The following is a 22476-nucleotide window of genomic DNA, read 5'->3' on the forward strand; positions in this document are numbered from 1 at the left end:
TGGTGGTTAGAAATGTAGTAACATTTGACATAGGAGACTAGTTTTAGAAGCTAGTCTCCTCTGAAACTTATATTTTGTTTTTTCTTTTTTTCAATGAGAAATATTTGATCACTGTCTGTAACAGCTTATAGTATTCATTCTTAAGAAACATCCAGAATCAAGGGATATCAGGTATTGATTCTTTTTCTGTTTTTGGATATCAGGTATTAAGCCTGATGTTACTGTTGCCTTCTGACCTTTAAAATTCTAGCCTTCAGCCAAAAACATATATTTCATTCTTGAAGTGATTTTTGTCAATAGCTAACAAAATTAATCTTTATTAACTTGGTATACATAGGATGTGTTATGATTTAGAAAGAGCTAGTCACTGAAACAAGTCCAAAACCTGTGAAGCCAGCATTAAATACCTAGAGACTGAATAAAGAAAAAAAAAACAGGTCTGACAACGTGAATCTCCTCTTGTGTCATTGGCTACCACCTGCAGTAAGAAAACACAAAGTTCAGGATGAAGAGGCATGCTGATTTGGACCCAAAACAGACTGCTTCTTTACCCATTACTATGAAAATGCCTTTTTAGGAAGTAATAGTATAAATAGCAGGGCAGTATGAGATGTAAAGATAGGGAATTCCAAAACTATTTTGGACTTTTTTTTTTTTGAGACAGAGTTTCACTCTTGTTGCCCAGGCTGGAATGCAATGGCACGATCTCGGCTCACCGCAACCTCTGCCTCCCAGGTTCAAGCAATTCTCCTGCTTCAGCCTCCGTAGTAGCTGGGATTATAGGCATGTGCCACCATGCCCGGCTAATTTTGTATTTTTAGTAGAGACGAGGTTTCTCCATGTTGGTCAGGCTGGTCTCGAACTCCTGACCTCAGGTGATGCACCCGCCTCGGCCTCCCAAAATGCTGGGATTACAGGCGTGAGCCACTGCGCCCGGCCTATTTTGGACTTTTTAAAGAATACATAACATTTTAGGGAAAAGTTTATCCTCAACAAAAGGCAACAAATGAATTCCTTCCTCCAGCAAAGAACTCTCCCACTCCTCACTTCCTTCTCTCTGATAATGCAGGTATAACCTGTTCCTCAGGAAATGGCCCATCTCCAAATTCCTCCTCCAGGAGCTTCTGCTCCTTAACTGATTCATTCCTGTGGTCTCTATTCCTTGAGCACTCCACCCCCACATTAGTCTATTCTCTATGTGGCTCTGCTGTGATTCTTATGTAATGCCTTAGAGTCATGCTTCAGATTGTCACTGCTACTCTGAGACTGGCAGCAGACATGGACAAGGTCATCTGGCAAGTGCTAAGTACATTTTCTTTTGGACTTTTAGAAATTGATGAATCAGTTTAATAGTTGAGACTCAAAAGTTTCCTGGTAATTAACTCGCTTGGCAGATCTATTGGTGATTTTATACTGTTTAAGTAATCCATTACAATGAAGTCCTGTTCCAAATGATCCACATTTCCATTGAAATTACAGAGATAGTCTACAGTCACATTACCACCCTGCAAAAAGTAATTCTCAGGCAAAGTGGAGCCCAACACTATCTCGGGTTCCATTTAATTTGTTGCTTGTAAGTGGTGTTGGTTTCTTCTCAACACAGGACAAAATAACTCCGATGATTAAAAATGATTAAACATTTTGACAACTAGGAAGAGTTCTCCAGCGGTGCTGCTTCAGGCATTCCACCAGCAGTACAGTCTCAAATAAAAATAAAACCATGTTAAACTGTATCTCTCCTCTTCTCTAGAGTGTTTGCTTTTTGTATTTCCTTTAGTAAACAAGAAATGAGAAATGAACTCACCACACCATAGGAATATGTGTCACAAGTTTCTGACACAGGGAGACTTTGGATAACTTCTGGAGCCATCCATGGGAAAGTTCCAACCAACGACATGTGTGTTGTATGGTTATGGAACCGAGAGGCACCAAAGTCACAGATCTGAGAAAAAAGGGATCAGTATCAATCTTCTACTTATTGGCTAATTAAGGAATTATTAGTTATAAAAATCTACATCTGAAATTAACAATTTTTAAAGTAAAAGAAATAGTCCTACCTTCAATACTCCATCAGCAGCTATAACAACTAAAAAAGAAAAAAGGATAAATTATGACAATCATCTAATCGGTTTGAGCTGTCTTCTACTGAAAAAACCATAAACTTCTATTTCTGTCTTCAATATGGGATTACAAAAGGTGAAATCAATGTATTTACAGCATTGAGGATTTTGCAAAAGGGGGCTGACATTAAAACAAAAACTTAATTCCATCAGGTACTGATTTAAAAGGCTTCTGAGACATTTATTTTATCTAAATGCAGTACTGTCCAGTAAAAAAGGCACAAATTAGTAGTAGTTAGGAGAACCAAATTTTTACCTGGGTTCTGCCCGCATACTGCCAATGTGACACTGAGGTAGTCATTAGCTTTACTACTTCGTATTATATATAGGGTTTCCTCCCAACTGAGTGATAGATTCCATGATGAGAGAAACAAACCAACTATAGAGCCAAAGAACAATGATATCTATGTCAAGGGAGGTCAGATGAAGCTTCCTGTAAGAAATGATGTTTATGCTAAAACCTGAAAAACACAGGAGTTAACCAGAAAGAGGAGAGCTGAGGGAGGAAAGCAGTTTCCTAGGCAGAAGAGAGAGTCTATGCAAAAACTCAGGAGTAGACAAAAAAGGCATGGCAATTTTGGAAGGTAGGGGCTAGGTCAAGAAAAGCCCTTGTGAGAAAGAGAAAGCCAATGAACAATTTTATGTGGAGGGATGAAATGAGTAAAGGTGCAGAGGGGAGACTATGTCAGAGAAGAATAGACCTGGAGGCAAGGGGATCACTTTGCACTCAAGGTTTTGTGGTCCAGGAGACAGATGAGGACGCCTGTACTAAGGCAGTGGCAAAGGACAGGAGAAAAGTTGACCGAGTCAAAAAATATTTAGGATGTAGGATCACCTAGGCTTGATGAATGGCTGGTTATTGGGGGAGAAGGAAGAGAACTCAAGGATAAAATCAGATAAAGAAGCAATATAGATTAATGGTTAGAATAGGAGCTCTGGATTTAAATGGTAACTACTATTTATCTCATTTCTGGCTTGGGCAAACAGTACTGCCACTTGGTAAAGGAAATGCAGGGATGATTTTTCGGGGGTAGCGAGAAAATGAAAAGATTAATTGGGACATAATATATTTTAGGGTCTTAACAAATATCTATGTGGATGTGTCTAATCAGCAGACAGATATATAGTTGTGAAGTTGAGATCTGTTTTCGAGTGTTAACATGTAAATATGGCTTTTATGGAAGTGCAGGGATCAGAGCATAACAGGAGATGAGTCCAAGGATAAAGTTCTGAAGAACTGTTTCAGATGTTTCTTTTGTAAACCGTGCAGTGCCTTGAACATGATAGATGATCAATATTTATGAGTTACCGATGATTTTACCAAGGAGAGAAAATGAGCTTTGTATGATATAACATTTGACAATTGCCTCAGGGTAAACCTGATACTTTAAGTATTAAGCTATAAACTTTTATAAATAGAAATGTAAATATTATTAATTTTATATTCAGCTTTCTCATTATAAGATTAACAAGTGCTCATTAGAAAAACTGCCACTATAAAAATACATAACACAGAAAGTGAAACACTGGTTACCTTTCCAAGGGAAAAAGAATTGCTATAAGTTAGTTCTGTATTCTTTCAATATGAGTGTATGTGTTTTTCTATTTAGTAACTATAACACATATAACTGTAACTTTTTAAAATGGGGACATTCTCCATTGTTATATAGTCTTCATAATGAAAGCATGGATAAATCCATAATTTAGTTAGTCATTCCTCTTTTGTAGAAGATTTAAGATATACTGAAGTCCAACAATATAGTTAAATTGAAATTCTGAGCATGAACTGAAAATTTACAAATTCATAAAACTGATATTTTCTACTACAGTCTAGATTATTTCCTAATGACTTCCTGTTAGCTGACCATATATCAAAAGTGCTTAGTTCCAGGAAGCTTATGTCTAAGAAGAACCAAAGAACGTGTGATAGCCTAGAAGAGGAAAGGACCATCAGACAGGGTTAAATTGGTGGGCCAACCTGGACTACTGATGAGTGGCAGGTGCCAATAACTTCCCTCCCCGCCCCCATCTCTTCACTCCCTGCTAAACACACACACACTCACACACACAAACCTCACAGTCCTGGGGCATGTGCAAGGGTACCTGATCGATTCATTCCCTGGTCCTCTTGCACTACTTGTCATCACTACCTGTTCTAAGGATCACACTATTAGCATAAACTCATTTTAATTAAAGATCTCCTAAAAATAGAGAGTTCTCTTCCTCCTTGCTGAGAAGGAGCATTTAGAAAGCATGTAAATAATTAACTGATATGAGGGTATTCAAAACAGTAGCAAACTCTGGTGTTTACTTTAGGTAGTTCTATAACCCTAATGCCTTTTTCAGATAACTCTGAAGTGACATAACAGAAGAAGCATTCTGTTACCACTCCTACTTGAAGGTAATGTCTAATCCTGCAAGTTATTTTAAAATGCTCACCCTCCAAATTATAAAATACAGGGCCATAAATAAACTTTAGAAAGTACAGAAGAAAAGAAAGAAGAAAAAGAGAGCCTTTACTTTCCAAACTTCCAATCATGTGGATCATTTCGCGACCTACTCCAGGTAATACAGGCAGGACTGGCACAAACAATTCACACTATGCAATTCAGATGCAACAAGAACAAAATTCAAAATTGATAGTGCACAAAGCCACCTAAAAATAGAAGACTAAAAATATATAATTCAAAATTGATAGTGCACAAAGCCACCTAAAAATAGAAGACTAAAAATATATGACTGCACACTTTGACACAGCAGTATCTCTTTTAGAAAATGATTCTAGGGAAATAATTAGGGATGCCTTGAAAAATTTGGCTGAAATAGTAAGCCCAACATTTCTTATCAGAGAAAAAATGTAAATAATTCAAATGTCCACATTCTGGGCTGTATTTATACAGTGAAATACTGTGCAGCTTCCTCAAATAATATCAAGGATTTTGTTATTTACTGACAGTAGAAAGGCTTCCATGGTATCAGCAGTGAGTCCAATAGTAGGTTACAAAAGATATGTAAAAGCATGATGCTCATTTCTACATGCAAGTGTATATAATTTGTAATAAAATAGGTAAAATAAAAACATAACTACATTACCATTTCTTGACTTGAGGTCTCTGTGAATCACCTTGACAGGAGCCTCCATATGTAAATAGTGCATTCCTTTTCACACAAGAAGAAAGAAAGTCCTATTAATATTTTTCAACATTACATTAGTATTACCTTTCATATTTTTTCAAAGAACTCAAGAGCAGAAACTGATTCACGTCTTATTCTTCCATGACTGATAAAATGAGAACAGAATATGTCTACATTAGTAACATGTATATGTGAAGTCAAATTTATAAGCTTTAATCTCTTAGAGATTAGGAATTTGACTGTGGGTAAAGCTAACTACTCAAAATACCTAATAAGGACACCTTAATTTTCTGCAGTCTGCATGAAAATAGTACAGTAACCACTGAAAGGCGTGCTCCACGACTAAGGTATTCCACTACCAACTATCTTCTAAATCTGCCAAAGTTCTGAGCAAAATTTGCGGTTTTCATCTGGTTGTCTGTGGTTACCCAGCTGCAGATTCTGATGTCCAGTTACCAAAGTTCTGGATGTCTATGGTTACCCAGCTGCAGCTTGGCTTATTTTCTCAGTACCCATTCCAACAAGACCTGAGAGTGGATGTGGAGTAGCAGTGGGGAGAACTGGGAGGATTAGTTATGGTTAGTGAACAATTTTATGATCTTCAGATAAAAAAAGTATATAGTAGTTACAAAATATTTCATTCCTTTCACAAGGATAAATCTTTGAGATAATCTGTATTTCAACATACTCCAAAATTCTTTCCATCATATTTAGGATGTAAATCAAATTACTTCAGTATATTGGGTATATATAAACTTTTCAGAGTTTTATTATTTTGAGTCAAAAATTATACTTTAAAGACAAATTTTATGGTTACCACCTTAGTAGTTTTTGACCCTTTCTGTATTTATGTACTGTCTACCCCTTTAGAATAAAAAAAGGATGATTTTCTACTAAAATATATCTTCTTTATTTCTCAAGTTGTCTTTTCTAAATAATGGCAGAAATAGCCTCCCCCCACCTCCAAATCAAACAGGTTTCTTTTTAAAATGAACAATACATTGAAAATGATTTAATAAGAGGCTTTGGCTTTTTCAAGTGCATAGAACATTTTAATTTTATAGAGGTTAATTTTAAAATCTCTTCTTCTTCTACTATTTTAATTATTGTATATTGAAGAATTGGGAAAGGACAAAGAAAATAAAAAAATTTAAACTCTTGCCTTTTAACGGTATCACTGAATGGTATTACTGAAAAGAGTCAAGTTAACACAAGTATTAGTAATTATGTGATCTTAGATAAGATGTAACTGGGATAAAGGAAGTTTCTCTTCTGATACGAAGTTCCACATCCCTCAAACTGCAAAAATTCAATAGCTACAACTTGGGTAGCATTTAATAATCTATCAAATTCCTTAATAATTTTTCAGGTAGGAACTGTATAATTACTATTACTGGTAGAGATAGTTTCTACACTTGCTGACACGTAAGGATTTCAAAAAACAAGACTCATATACAAAAGCTTTAAATATAGGCACTTTTCTTCCTCATGGCAGATTATCATAAGCAAAAAGTACCATAAAGTATTTGTGTACAGTGCATAGTACACATTTAAATAATATTTCATATAAACAATAGTCATCACACTCACATAAAATTCTATTTAATGTTTTTGTAGATCCATCTATAATTCTGCCTTATTTTTATTGCAAACAATTAAGAAGGCTAATACTTTCATCAGGTGTACATTCAGGGTTTCCTAAAAAAAGAGTTGACAGGTATAACTGAGGAGACTTTTGGGGAGAATTGGAATGAGTGGTGACCATTTTGAGACTGGATTGGAGTTTATCTGCTTTAATTGTTCCTTTTAAGCATTGCTGATTGACTTGCAGCACTTTCAGATATACTTGCTGGTCCACCCTCCATTTATCCTCACATCCAGAAAGAAGAGACCCTTTTTTGCTTTGAGGAGATATTGTCTCAACAGCAACGATGCTGAGCAATGCCTATTTCAAAATGCATGAATCAACCTTTACTTAAAATAAACTATTCATTTTTTGATTTCTCAACATATCTTTGCTCCAGTGGATTCAACCATAGGTCAACCCAAAAGGTACATAGCTGAATTTGAAACAGAATCAACAAAAATCAAGCCTTCCTACTTAATCTCTTAAATTCTTAAGTTCTACACACAGCTTTATCAGAGAAAGCTGAAGTCATTCCTAAAGCCCTGATTTGTTTGGGCCATCTTTAAAGGATTTTTTAAATGTTAAGTATTACTTGTGTCCATAAACATACAAGCCTCTTCTCTGCCTCACTCTTCTCACCGGAGGTGAAACACATTAGCCAGACAGACAAAAGGGATTTTATTAATCTGCAGTTTTGGATACCATCGGGGACCCAAACCCATTCTCTCCTTCCCTATTTTTTTTTGAGACAGAGTCTCGCTCTGTCACCCAGGCTGGAGTGCAATGGACCAATCTTGGCTCACCACAACCTCTGCCTCCCAGGTTCAAGTGATTGTTCTGCCTTAGCCTCCCGAGTAGCTGAGATTACAGGCATGCGCCACCACCATGCCCGGCTAATTTTGTATGTTTAGTAGAAATGGGGTTTCTCCATGATAGTCAGGCTGGTCTCAAACTCCTGACCTCAGGTGATCCGCCTTCCTTGGCTTCCCAAAGTGCTGGGATTACAGGCGTGAGCGACTGCGCCTGGCCTCTCCTTCCTTATTTTTAACTCTGGTGCCAGTTTGCTATCTAATTCTTTTTTTTTTTTTTTTTCTAGACTGAGTCTCACTCTGGCTGGAGTGCAGTGGCTTGATGTTGGCTCACTGCAAACCTCTGGGGCTTGAGCGATTCTCGTGCCTCAGCCTCCCAAGTAGTTGACTACAGGCGAGTAGTGCACCACTACGCCCAGCTAATTTTTTGTATTTTTAGTAGAGACAGAGTTTCGCCTTGTTGGCCAGGCTGACCTCAAACTCCTGGCCTCCTCAAGCGACCCACCCACCTCGGCCTCCCAAAGTGCTGAGATTATAGGCGTGAGCCACTGCACCAGGTCCGGTTTGCTACCTAATTAATTCTATTCCTTCTCTTCCTTGCCCTTCTGATGCAGAGCACTAGCACTCTCCAGAAAACACCAAGAATGACTCAGTTGATGTGGAGCCAAGAGACTTACCCCTCACTCGGGATGATGTGGCACGTGCTTAAGGGGGTGCAGGGAGAAGAGGTTCTTAGACTGGGAACCAGGTATGCTTAAGTAGAGCACAGCAGGAAGCAGAGTGACTGACGTTAGCTGATTTGTTTGCTGTCTATCTATTCTAAGTGCCAATAAGTAATGACACGGTTGTAACTGGCTGAGCACCCTAAATGCAAATGTGTGTAAGGCGATATGCTGTTAAGTTAAGGACTACCTATATATGCATTTACATTATTGAAGGGTATTTCCACAATGTTGCAGGCAGCTCCTAATCAAGGCACATCACCTTGCTTACACAGAGCTGGTCCTTGTGTTCTACTGACAAGAAGAGAAGTCTCTATGATGTTACATGAAAATATCTTTAAGAATATGAAGTTTCAGTATGATTCGAGATGCCCGATGCATCAATACACAGTTAAGCAAATTAACATAGCTAAAGTCTCAGGCACACTACCCTAAACACAGAGCTTATTATTTTTATAATGTAATGAGGCATCATTCAGCAGCAGCATCTAGCATGAAACTCAAAAAAAATTTTTTTTCACTTTTCCTATTTGAAGAATTTGGTAGGTGTTGATGAAACTTAAAATAGACAATTCCCCAAAGGAAATACTACTACTTTTGGAAGTCACACAGTGAAATCAACACATGAGTTGCTTCCCTTACTGAGTGCTAAATCACATTATATTTGCTTTGTAAAGAGATGCTTGTAGAGAATGGAGTAGTAAAATGTAAAGGAGTTAATAGCCCCAGGAAGATTCAGACACAATTTGTAGGGGTTGCTAGAATACAAATATAACTATCAGTGTTCATTATTTAGATGAAGTTGTTTCCAAAGCAACTCTGACAGTTATAAATAAAGCCCAGAAATGTTCAGTTAGGAAAATGGAAAAAAAAAAAAAAGATAAAAATAAATGAAGTTTGAATTGCTTTAGAAAGCATTCATCTATGCAGGAATGTATGAGAAAAAAGACCTTGTTTAGGGGTTTGGTGCATTAAAAATATTTAATTTCCAACAGCAATGCCTAAGTAAGTTTACATTAAATGTAAAATAAAATCTGAATTGCTTTTATGTGGCAGGACAAATAAAAATTATTTTTTGCAAGTGGTTTCTATTTTTTAGCATATTATATATACAAAATGAGTAGAACTAATTCTACAATAAATCATGTTTTCTGGATACTGAGTCTAAGTAGAGACTTTCAGAACAACAGAATTATGATTTTTCCATTTAATGTGTCAAGCAAGCTAGTCAATTATAATATCACAAAACATGACAAACATGTCTGCCTTGAAGCTACAACTAGATTTCATGGATAGAAATAAAGTAGAGAAAAGAGAAAGTGAAAAGGAATTCAGGAGTGGAAAGACAATGACCTAAAATGTTATCTGTAAATTAGCTTTGGAATTCTTACTACTTTTGCTCTGAAAAAAGAACATCTAAAGACAGAATAAAACATTTTCTGATGGTAAGTCCCCATTTCAGGAGGGGAAAATGCATCCTACCAATTCTGTAAGAATATACCAAATATTATTACCTTTGGCTACATCAGTGGCCCAGGTCATAATGTGATCCATATCCATCTCCTCACTTCTATTACTGTTAATGTAATCATAGAGTGATCCCAAAGAAGCATATTCTATTTTAAAAGGAAAGATAAGCATATAATTAAAATCAAGGTACATTTCAGAAATAAGACTTTATATTTTCATTGAGAAAATACGTTAAAGAATTTAACAAAAGACATCAAAAGTATATAAAAAATTATTCCATGTTGTGGTTTCTAAAAGTTAATGTCATCCTGAAAAATATTTGTCAAACACAAGACCAGTAACATACAATGAATAGTAAACTTCAGTTGAGAATCAAAAGCCATTTAGCTGGAACTGAGAAACACGAAGAGGTGTTGGAAGAATAAATTTGAAACAAAGGTATGTATGCAAATAGATATTTCTTTAAAAATTGTTATTCTTATGAGATAGATATTAAATGCATAAATCAGACAGCTTATATGACAATGCAAACAAATCAATCATTGCCGCATAAGGACTTGGAAGAGTTCTCAAAATTTAAGCATAAAAGGTCAAAAAAGTGAGAAAAATCCTTTAAAAATGAAGTATAAATTACATACCATAAACTCACCTGCAATAAGTATATTATTGGATGATTTTTAGCAAGTTCATAAAGTTGGGCAACCACCACCACAATCCAGTCTTAGAACCTTTCCATCATTACAAACAGTTCTCTTGTGCCGGTTTGCAGTTAATCATCACTCTCACCCCAGCCCTACAATCTGCTTCTTCTCTCTACCAATGTGTCTTTTCTGGATAGTTCATATAAACAGAATCATACAAATTGTTCCTTGTGTTTGACATCATTCCCTCAGCATAATGTCTTTTTTCTTTCTATTTTTTTTGGAGTCAGGGTCTCGTTCTGTTGCCCGGGTTGGACTGCAGTGGTGTGATCACAGCTTATTGCAGCCTTGATCTCGGCTCACTGTGGCCTCCACCTCCCAGGCTCAAGCAATCCTCCCACCTCAGCCTCCCAAGTAGCTGGGACTACAGGCACACACCACCATGCTGAGGCTGATTTTTTTTTTTTTTTTTCCAGTAGAGATGAGGTCTTGCTTTGTAGTCTAGGCTAATCTCAAACTCCTGAGCTCAAGCAATCCTACCTGTCTCAGCCTCCCAAAGTGCTGGGATCATAGGCTTAAGCCACTGCGCCTGGCCGCATAATGTTTTCAAAGTTCACTCAAGTGGTAAGTGTACAAGAAGACTTCATTCCGTTTTATTGCTGAATACTATTCTGTTGTACAGATATACTACATTTGATTTATTCAGTCCCCAGTTGATAGATATTTGGATTGTTCCCAGTTTTTGGCTATTACGAATAATGCTCCTATGAACATTTGTGTACATGTCTATGTGTGTAAATATGTTAATTTTTCTTGGGTAGATTTCAGGACTGATATTGCAGGGCCATATGGTAAGTTTATGCCTAACTTTTAAAGAAACTATCAATCTGTTTTCCAAAGAGGCTGTACTATTTTATATTCCTGCCAGCAATGTATGAGGGTTTCAGTTTCTCCACATCCTCACCAATATTTGATATTGTCTTTTTTTTTTTGAGAAAGGGGTCTTGCTATGGTGCCCAGGCTAGCCTCAAACTTCAAACTCCTGTTGTCAAGCAGTCCTTCCCTGCCACCCTCTGCCTCACAAGTAGCTGGGATTACAGGTGCATGTGACTGTGCCCAGCAGTACTGTCTGTTGTTTTGATTATGGCCATTGTAGTGGGTATAACACTAGTGGTATCTCACGGTGCTTTTAATTTGCATTTCCCTAGTGACTGACGAAGTTGGGCATATTTTATGTGCCCATTAGTCCCTTTTATATATTTTTAAGCAAAATGTCTATTAAAATCTTTTGTCCATTTTTACACTGGGTTGTTTTATTGAGTTCTAATTTTTTTTTTAGTTTTAGATACAAGTCCTCTGTCATATATATGATTTGCAAATATTTTTTCCCAGTTTGTCATTTGTCTTTTCATTCTCTTAAGATCATCTTTCAAAGAGCAGAAATTGTTAGTTTTTATAAATTCCAATTTATCAACTTTTCTTTTATGGCTGTGCTTTTGGTATCATTTGTAAGAACTCTTCTGCCTAACCCCAAAGCATGAAGATTTTCTCCTATTTTTCTTTTAGGAGTTTATAGTTTAACCCTTACACTTAGGCTTATGATCCATTTTGTGTTCATTTTGAGGTATGGTCCGAGGTTTGACTCTAATTATTTTTGGCATATGAATTTATTTTTGAGACAAGGTCTCACTCTGTTGCCCAGGCTTGAATGCAGTGGCACACTCTTGGCTCACTGCAAGCCTCAACCTCCTGGGCTCAAGCAATCCTCCCACCTCAGCCTCTCTAGTAGCTGGGACTACACGTGCACATCACCATGCTGGCTAATTTTTTTTGTATTTTTTGTACAGACGGGATTTTGCCATGTTGCTCAGGCTGGTCTTGAACTCCTGGGCTCTAGTGATCCTCTCGCCTCAGCCTTCCACAGTGCTGGAATTACAGGCGTAAGCCACCGCACCTGGCCCTGGCATACGAATTTCTAATTGTCTCAGCAATCAAAGACTGTCTTTTACCTAATTGTCTTGGCATCTTTGATGAAAATCAATTGCCAATCAATGTAAGGCTTTTTCCCTAGACTTTTAACTGTGTTCCTTTGGTCTATATCCCTGTAGATATTGTGCCAATATTGTATTATGTCGATTACTACAGATTTGTAAGTTTTAATGGATGTAAAGAGGTTAGCGAGACATAGTGTTTATTTTCAGTATATTTAATGAGTAATATTTTTATCTCCTTTAAAGAAAAATAATGTTTATTGGTTAAAGGTAAGAAATGGTAGTTAAGACATCCATTAACACTCTGTAGTAAAAATAACATTGGTTTTTGCTGTGGCTTTGTATTTCTTTAAAATATTAACTAAAATAGATTTCTGATTTGGGAAATATGATAACCAGCGCCATTTGGTTTTAAAAAGAATTGTATCTTAATCACCAAGTAAAGACAGCAAGAAAACAATGACGTGGTCACTTGAAGATTCTCTCAGTCTACTGTTCACCATCTAGTCAGACACCCTTAAACTGATTCCAGCAAAATGTCTAAGAAATTCATCGATCAGCCTCCAAAGCACATCAGAGAAAGTGCTAATATAGTGAACAGTAAAAACAACAATGGCAGCAGAACATCTTATTTAAACTTTTGAGATGATAAAACAGTACAGAAGTGGGAACCGTTTGGAATTTTTTTTCTTGTTTTGGTTAAGAAGATCGTTAATACTTTATAAACTTCATACATATGGCCACTGTAAGGTTTAAAGAATAAAAGGTTTAATAGAATAAGCAAGAGAATGCCATAAAACCCCTGAAATAAGAAACACTGCTAAATTTTACAAACACAAAGTTCCTCACGTTTCAATCAAGTTTAGTCAGCCCTCATTATTCATAAGGACAAGTAGGCCAGTTTACAGACAAGCGGCACCCTACGAATGGCTCTTAGGCACGACACAGTTCTTAAGACAAATATGTTTACACTTGGAACAGTCATGTGGATATTACAAAGATGGCAACTGTAGTCCTGTAAAATTATACCTAAGAAAAGAATGAGTCAACTTATATTCAAGAACTTCTAAAATCCCTCATATTTTAAGATGCTCTCTCCATTACTTTATTTGAACAACAAAACACTGTTTGGGGAAACATATATAAGTCTGAGATGACCTCAATCAAAGCCAGTTTTTCAAAGCTTATAAAGGTCACCTATAAGAATAAGACAAACGGGAGGGAGGGAAGCAGGGAAGGGTAACAAAATTTAACACAGAGCATTTATTCCTGGAACCATGAGCTCGCAATCCCAACTGCAGGATGTCACTGAAAACAAGTCTTCTAAAGATCACTTTGAAAAGCAGTCAGTTACGATTACAAATACACCATATGGGACTAAAATATTCAACAATCCTAATGTTATGCCATTGGGTACTTGTAGCTTGAGATAAATATCCAGAGATAGTATTATACAGAGATTCCCCAAACCATGATATTTCAAACATCTTATACTATAGTTAAGACACTACTCCAAAAACCATGTTAACTTTAAAAAGTCATTCTAATGATGATGAAGACATAGAATACCATTTGACCCAGCAATCCCATTACTGGGTATATACCCAAAGGATTATAAATCATTCTACTATAAAGACATACACACACGTATGTTTATTGCAGCGCTATTCACAATAACAATGACTTGGAATCAACCCAAATGCCCATCAATGACAGACTGGATAAAGAAAATGTGGCACATATACACCATGGAATACTATGCAGCCACAAAAAGGATGAGTTAATGTCCTTTGCAGGGACATGGATGAAACTGGAAACCATCATTCTCAGCAAACTAACACAGGAACAGAAAACCAAACACCACATGCTCTCACTCATAAGCGGGAGTTGAACAATGAGAACACATGGACACAGGGAGGGGAATATCATACATCGGGGCTTGTGGGGGGGTTTTATTTAATGCTAGGGGAGGGATAGCATTAGGACAAATACCTAATGTAGATAATGGGTTGATGGGTGCAGCAAACCACCATGGCATGTGTATACCTATGTAACAAACCTGCACGTTCTGCACATGTATCCCAGAATTTAAAGTATAATAAAAAAGATACATGATTAAATAAAATGGTTTCATGACTGAAGCTGCAAGAAAGGCAATATTATTACCTTTATTTCATATAAAATATCATCTTTAGGTATGTGGATAGCTAAACTAACATTTTAACTATTTTAAATAAGCATTCAATTCTTTCATCCTTTTGGTTTTCCCATTAGAAATTGTGGACTCACTATATACACATATGGTTACATGCTTTTCAAACCACTTCTCCGAAGAAAGTAGTTTACTGGATTTTAGTATAAAGCATTTGTTTCATTTTTTTTTTAAGTCATTAAGAACCACATTAAGCAAACATTTCCTTTTCATTTATAAGATGATTCTTCCCTTTGAGTTTTACGGTGACAACAGCTGGCGTCAAAAAAGGTAAACATAATATCAGTTTTGTTGGAACAAAACCATTACTATGAAATCTCTTTGTAATGTCACCAAGACCAAGCTTAATTTAGATTACAACTAATAGAATAAATAAATTTACGCAAATGTCTGAAACGTGTTATAACAAAATGTGACACTTGTCTCTAATTGGCTAATAAAAAAAGACCAGCACAATATCAAAACATGCAAATTAGATGTATCTGTGCTTAAAATAAATCAAGATCAAGTTAAGGGAAATGAGATTGGGCACTTAAAAATTAGTATGTTTTCCTTGGCTGGGTTTAATGAGAATTTGGGCCTGCTGAGAAATGATGCAGAACTACTCTCCTCTCTTAGAGGAGTAATAGAGGCTAACGCAAAACAGGTAACTTAAGAGGTGAGATCAGCCCCTGAGAACAAAGAGCAATTTCCAGGCATCTGGGATCCTAAATCACTTCTCTCTGGAACCCTGGGACCCAGTCTGCCACCCTTTTTTTACTCTTAGATTACCAGATCCTCTCCAATCCGGCTTGTTACAAAAGAGCTACATGGTCTGGTACCTAACAACTCCTTCCTTCATCTCCCAGGAACTCCCCCTGCCCTCATGTATTTATGTTTTACACACACACACACAGAGAAATAAAATAATGGGAGTAGTAGTACAGAATGAAGAGGTTTCCAAAGATAAAAGAAAAGATGATCCAGGCCGGGCGTGGTGGCTCACACCTGTAATCCCAGCACTTTGGGAGGCTGAGGTAGGCAGATCATGAGGTCAAGAGATCGAGACCATCCTGGCCAACATGGTGAAGGCCCGTCTCTGCTAAGAACACAAAAATTAGCTGGGCGTGATGGCGCACACCTGTAGTCCCAACTACTCAGGAGGCTGAGGCAGGAGAATTGCTTGAACCCAGGAGGTGGAGGTTGCAGTGAGCCCAGGTCGTACCACTGCTGCCTGGCAACAGAGCAAGACTCCGTCTCAAAAAAAAAGAAAAGAAAGAAAGAAAGAAAAAGAAAAAAAGAAAAGATGATCCATTATTGTTTCTTTTGGCTTTGGAGTCTGAGTTTCTTGTCACCCCATTTCTTTGTAGATCTGGGAGAAAGATGTTCATCTCCCTTCGATGGGAAATAAATTGAAAGCTGCCTCTTAGTCTCTTCCCCAGGTCCCCTGATTAGCAGGTTTTATATGTCTGTGATAAAAAGTTTCAGCGAACACACATGCACAACTATACACATACAGACATACTCTCACCCAGAGATCATGTATTCTAGTCCCTTCATTCACATGAGAAAACTGAGACGGAGAGAGATCATCAGTGACCCAACTATGAAGCTCTGGCAGAATCAAGACAAGATCTCACATCTCACAATTCCCATTCCATTGCTCATTCCATTCCACCACTCTGATAAATAATTCTTTCAAGCCCTCAGCATGAATGACAACAGCTGCCTGCTGCAACAACCTTTTCTGTTAAAAAAAAAAACTACCTCAAATTGAATGGATTCAAGCCATCCAAGCTTCCTCCTTCAGAGCCTCCACCATTTGATAAATACCATGAGGTTCACAGAGGGGTATCTGGCTGGGGCTGGGTGATCAAGGTGAGTTTTCCTGCCTATCTTTGTTTCTCTCTTAACCGCCTCATATTAAGACTTATTTGTGCTCATTTCCAGTGGCAGAGTAAGTGTCATCATCACTAATCCATGTGATCTCTTCACTCCCAAACTGGGCTCAGTTGTCATATTTTCTACTACCCACGCACAGAGCATAGCTGTAGAAGGTAGGTTGAAAGGCTCACATAAATAAGCACTTACTTAATTAAAACTAACATCTCTAGGAACAAAGATAATCATATCAAATCAATACATTCAAAACACTAAAACTCATCTAACAGGTCTCTTTAATAATCAATCTCACAGGTCAATAAGAGCTATAAATTCACAATCTACTACTGCCTCATAATCTAAAACTTGTTTTAATTCTTATGTTTAATGTTAACAGTTGCTTACTTACTGGCTCTACAGAGAAAGAGATATGGATCCATAAAAAAACAATCAATTGAACTAAATAATTTGGTAGTTGCAAGTATGAGTAGAGAATGCTAAAGAGACGAATGAAATAAAGGACTGGTTAGTGTGATACAAATACTGAATGAAAGCAAACTTCTTGGATTATTTCTCCCTCTTTCAGATGAGGTGACCTAGGGGAAATATGCCGGCTAAGAATGTTTCATATCTTCCTACTGACAGTAAACTCTTGGAAAAATAATTTCATATCACCACTCAGGTCCCCTTTTCTTCCCTTCACCCTCACCTCAAGAAACTAGAACACTTCATGAATAGCTCATTAGTTGGCCAAAAATATTTTCAAAAAGCATTAAACATCAAGAGTATATAACAAGAAACAGAATTTCTCATCCCTTGGGAGTATCACACTTTCTTTTTTTTTTGTTGTTGTTGTTGTTGTTGTTGAGACGGAGTCTTGCTCTGTCGCCCAGGCTGGAGTGCAGTGGCCGGATCTCAGCTCACTGCAAGCTCCGCCTCCCGGGTTTACGCCATTCTCCTGCCTCAGCCTCCAGAGTAGCTGGGACTACAGGCGCCCGCCACCTCGCCCGGCTAGTTTTTTGTATTTTTAGTAGAGATGGGGTTTCACCGTGTTAGCCAGGATGGTCTCGATCTCCTGACCTCGTGATCCGCCCGTCTCAGCCTCCCAAAGTGCTGGGATTACAGGCTTGAGCCACCGCGCCCGGCTGGGAGTATCACACTTTCTTAGGGAGGAATGATATCAGCCACAAACGAGGATCAGAACACTGGATTCAGATTTAAAAAGTAAATATAACTAGTTTAAAAAAAAGTAGATACAATGGACACGGAATAAAGGAGCCACATGGTATACGGGTTGACAAAGAAAGGTTTAACTTTAAATCAGAAATCTGACTTAAAACATGAGGTATGGTTACCTCCCCCCAACCAACAATATACTCCATTCTTGGGTATTCACGTTTGTAGGAAATATAGACTCAAGATAAAAATTGCTGCATGCCCCATTTCAGTCACAGATCTAAAGGCAGTGAATTGGGGATAAAAGTCCCTCGACTTAAGAACTTAGGTTAAAATGCTACTAAGAGTAAAAGCATGTTAAACTACCTCCTGCCAGAAGATGGAATAACAGCAACCATGTCTCTCTGAGTTTAAGAACCAGTCAGCTCACAGCTTTCCAGAACCTAGCTTGCATAGAAGAGGAGCTTCTGTTGAGAATCAGCTTGAGGAATTTATAGCGCTTTGGTTCTACCACTAGCTAGGTGACCATGGGAAAGTTCCTTAAGTTAGAGATGTAGTTTCTTACTAGTAAAATAGGAATTATTTTATCTATGTCATAGGATTACTGTAAGTATTAGATGAGATAATTTATAGAAAGTACTTAATACAATCCTTTTTGTTGAGGGGTGTTTTGTTGTTATTTTCTATAAAGACAATCCAGGTTCTCACCTCTATCGTGGGAGAAGATATGGCTAATATTTTAAGGTTTTCTTGTTTGACTTTGTTTTAATCAAAGAATTGCCAAGATAAAGATCAAAGTTATTTGTTGTAAAACCGAGTTATTGTAGACCTACAAGCTATTCAGTGGATTATACAAATATGAGCATAAAGTATTAAAGATATGTGTCTTTCTGTATTTTCATGTGGCAAAACTTTCTATGTGCTCCTTTTTAGAAAGGGTATGTCTGTCAGTTATAAACTGCTGCTCCAAATTATATGATAATTTAGATCAAGGTCATTACCAACTTAGTTGACCAAACCTGAAAAATATTGTTCTCATGTCAGAGACCTTGAAGAAAGAATGCTCTAATGGGATTAAAATGCCTTGCAAAGAATTACAACATGAATAGCTCAAGAAATCTTAATTTATAAAAGGTCACAGAGTTACAAAAAACATCTCTCATTTCAGCTAATTAAATGAAATTTTAGTTAAACGGCACCTTGAAATATTGGTATTGCAGCTGCAAGAGCATTTAAATAGCATTTACGCAGATATAATTAGCACAATTAAACATGGGTAGAAGTGGAAACACTATTCTTAATTATATTGATATAATCAGTTTTATTAATGCTTTATAGCAACAAAAGTGACATCTCACAGTAACACACAATTCATGATTGAACCTAATATTAAGCATTTTAGCATATTAAGGAATCTAAAGCTAGGCAATTGGAAAAAGAAAGAAGTCAAATGCTGAGTTCTTACCTGTGACAATGCCATAGTTGGGAGGTTCAAGAATTACTCCATAAAACTGGATGATGTTTCTGTGACTGAGGACACTGAGTATTTCTGCCTGTACGAAAAATAGAATGCAAAGTTGCATAAAATTTCACATTTATAATAGTAGAATAAAACAGGCTTCCTATTTATTTTTTTATTTTTTGAGCTAGGGTCTTGCTCTGTTGCCCAGGCTAGAGTGCAATGGTGTGATCTTGGCTCACTGCAGCCTTGGCCTCCTGGGCTCAAGTAATTCTCCTGCCTCAGTCTCCCAAGTAGCTAGGACTACAGGCACATACCACTACATTCAGCTAATTAAATTTATTATTTTTTTTTAGAGATGGCGTCTATGTTGTCCAGGCTGATCTTGAACTCTTGGGCTCAAGCAATCCTCCCACCTTGGCCTGCCAAAGTGCTGGGATTACAGGTGTGAGCTACCACGCCCGGTCTTAGTTTTCTTTTACGTACATTTACAAAGATATATATGTGCCCAACCAGTATGTGATTCTGCTAAAGTTGTCTTTCTTGAAAGTTTAAACATTTCTACTGAAGCTTTCTGAAAATTTAAAAAGAAAATGGGGTTGAAGAAGCGATAAAAGAGGTGTTTACTCCAAGCCCACCTGACTGATAATGGCGGAGAATGACTGAAGAGATACCCCATTTATTTACAGTGAAGGTCCTCTTCCTAATAGTCAAATATATATATTTTGCAAAATGTCTGTTCTGAGAGGCTACAGCCAGACTGAACTTCTGTTGGTTAGATGAGTCAAAATTAAGGTAGGGATTTTTAAATGTTAATAGAATCGATTCAGGTAATACCCACTTATTTATCTAATCATTTATTCAAAATATATTATTGTTCTCCTTCTGTATGCAAGGTACTATAAACATATAAAGGTAGATTCTTGACCTTCAGTGGTGATTTGATAGGAGGCCATATTTATACATTTTGAAACATGTTAAATACTACAAAGTGGTACTGAAGAATGACATGGTAAAAATAAGTTGTATTTATTAAACTTAATTTTTAAAACAAAAAAACCAGATACTATAGTGTATATCCGCTAATGTCAATAGAAAGATGATCACTACATAAATCATATATTCATCAACATTTTATGACTTTTGTGGAGATAAAATATGGCTAATCAAGAATTATAAATATAATGAGGTATAAAATCACGTAAGTTAAATATAGAAAAGATTTAGTATTTTTCAATGAAAGGCATAATATTGGCAATAAATAGACAGGAGATTTGTAAGTCCCCACCCCAGAAAGAGGATCATCAAGAAGAATGTCAGCAGTTAATGAAAATGGAGACACTTTGGTCAGAAAGGGACTCCCCTTTGGGAATGTGTACACTATGAGTAGTGTTATTTGCTGTGAATTTTTTTCGTAGGATAAGAGTTGGGGTTTCATTAAAAACAGCCGTGAAACTGGTTTTGAAGATGGTGTAACTAGGTGGAAAACAGAAGTTTGAGGGTTGGCATAGAGTCAATATGAAATTGAGATAAAGAATATCACTGATTGTGAGAGACACTTATCAAGCTTGATTTGACAGCGTTTTAGTAATACGTGTGTGGAAGGGGGCTATCACTGCTTAATCAAACAATTCCTTAACACTTATTGAGCGGCTAGTGTGTATAGAGGGGTCTGTGTTCATCAAGCAACCTTCTTCTCATAGTTTAGTTTCTCAAGCAGGAAGAAGATATATTATTTGTGCAACACAACTATTCATCCACATGGCAACTCTACTTCTTATGAAGAAATAATAAATAAGGTTTATTGTAAAAATAGAATGTATGTGCAGTTTGGAAATCACAAGGCCCCATCTTTAAGTGGTAAACCAACTGTTTGTGAATAAAGCATTAGAGTTCAATGTGAGTAAAGCAATAGAGTTAATGTTTGAACCAGTCTTTGTCAAACTGAGGCAGTGTTATCCTTTGGAATATTCTTTGGGGCACCTGAATTTTGTCATCATTGAACATTTTTGTATCAATAAAGAATAAATACAAGAATATTCTGAATCCTTGGATGACCACTTCACAATGCAGCATGATGGGATTTTCAGTGTTCCAGCTAGTTTCCATGTTTATATCTAAGATATTGCCAAGTGATATCTTGAAGAGATAGCATTGATCATTTCAGGTTCCAGTAAGCATGTCTAACAGCTGTTAGGCTGGCAAATGCTAATGTTAAAATAACAATCATTATCCTATATCCCCCTGTTGTGCTCATATTTTTTGCAAAAAAATTTGCACTATAATTTCCAAGTAAATAATATTTTCATGAAATAAGATTTTAGGTTCTTATATAATAAACTAAGAATCTGATTTAACATCATAAAAACAACATGTTCCTTTAGAGTGCTGTACTGATTTAATGGAAATGGGCCAACAGTAAACAGAGGCAGACTGAATAAGTAAGTGATATGTTTGTAATAAATGAAGGTCAAATGACATCATGATGCTAGCAATTCAAATAAGCTCCAATAAAAACAAGTGTGAGGTTAACCAAATTATTAAAACCTGTGTTGTTGCAATCACCCTCTGACAGCAAGCAGATATACTCTCTGGATTTTGCCTTTACAGGCACCTGCTCGCAAGAGTTCATGAAAAAAAACTGTTGCAATAAATGTGTAGTAAATAATTTCTCACTGAATTGCTGTTTTTCCTTTGTTTTCCAGATTTATATTCTGCGATAATCTAGCAAATGAGCTGCCCATCAAAATAATAGATTAGTGGTTTAAAAATGCATTCACTGTTAAAAAGAAAACATGATAATGAGGAAAGCTAAAATAATGGCCCATCATACAAAAGTATATCTTTTGACACTATTAAAACCAACATAAGCCATTTATTTTCAGTAAATATAATTGGATAACAATTGTTAATTTAAGCTGTATTGATTTTATTTTTGTTTAATTGAAAAATTGATTTTGAATTTACCTGTATATGAGAGTTATAAGGAGTTATTAATTCTTAGTTTTATGTTTATGTTTATTTAAGTTACACAGAAATAATTTCAGTCAACATGTGAAATCTGGAAGACTAAAATGTTCTATATAACAGAACTACACATTTCTCAGTGTGCAAAATGCTATTCTAAGGAGTCAAACAGATACTCGGACCCAATGTCCAAAGCAGCATTATTCACAATAAACAAAAGGTAAAAACAACCAACGTGTTTATCAACTGATAAATAAAATGTGAGGTTGTATATAAACACAATGAAA

The 22476-nt window shown here is 36.6% G+C and overlaps 1 protein-coding gene across 3 annotated transcripts in view; it reads right to left on the reverse strand.

Moving 5' to 3' along the window:
• Positions 1–22476, reverse strand: part of MAP3K20 (mitogen-activated protein kinase kinase kinase 20) — a 191095-nt gene that overhangs the window by 74924 nt on the left and 93695 nt on the right. For all 3 annotated transcript variants that reach the window (XM_010377577.2, XM_010377578.2, XM_010377580.2), the window contains exons 3-7: positions 19229–19316; positions 9928–10029; positions 5214–5279; positions 2058–2086; positions 1805–1942 (exon numbers count right to left, since the gene is read on the reverse strand). In XM_010377577.2, coding sequence (XP_010375879.1) covers positions 1805–1942; positions 2058–2086; positions 5214–5279; positions 9928–10029; positions 19229–19316 — 423 coding nt within the window. The remainder of the gene's footprint in view (positions 1–1804; positions 1943–2057; positions 2087–5213; positions 5280–9927; positions 10030–19228; positions 19317–22476) is intronic.

This window comes from Rhinopithecus roxellana, chromosome 14, assembly GCF_007565055.1.
Source record: "Rhinopithecus roxellana isolate Shanxi Qingling chromosome 14, ASM756505v1, whole genome shotgun sequence".
In the NCBI taxonomy this organism is placed as follows: Eukaryota; Metazoa; Chordata; class Mammalia; order Primates; family Cercopithecidae; genus Rhinopithecus; species Rhinopithecus roxellana.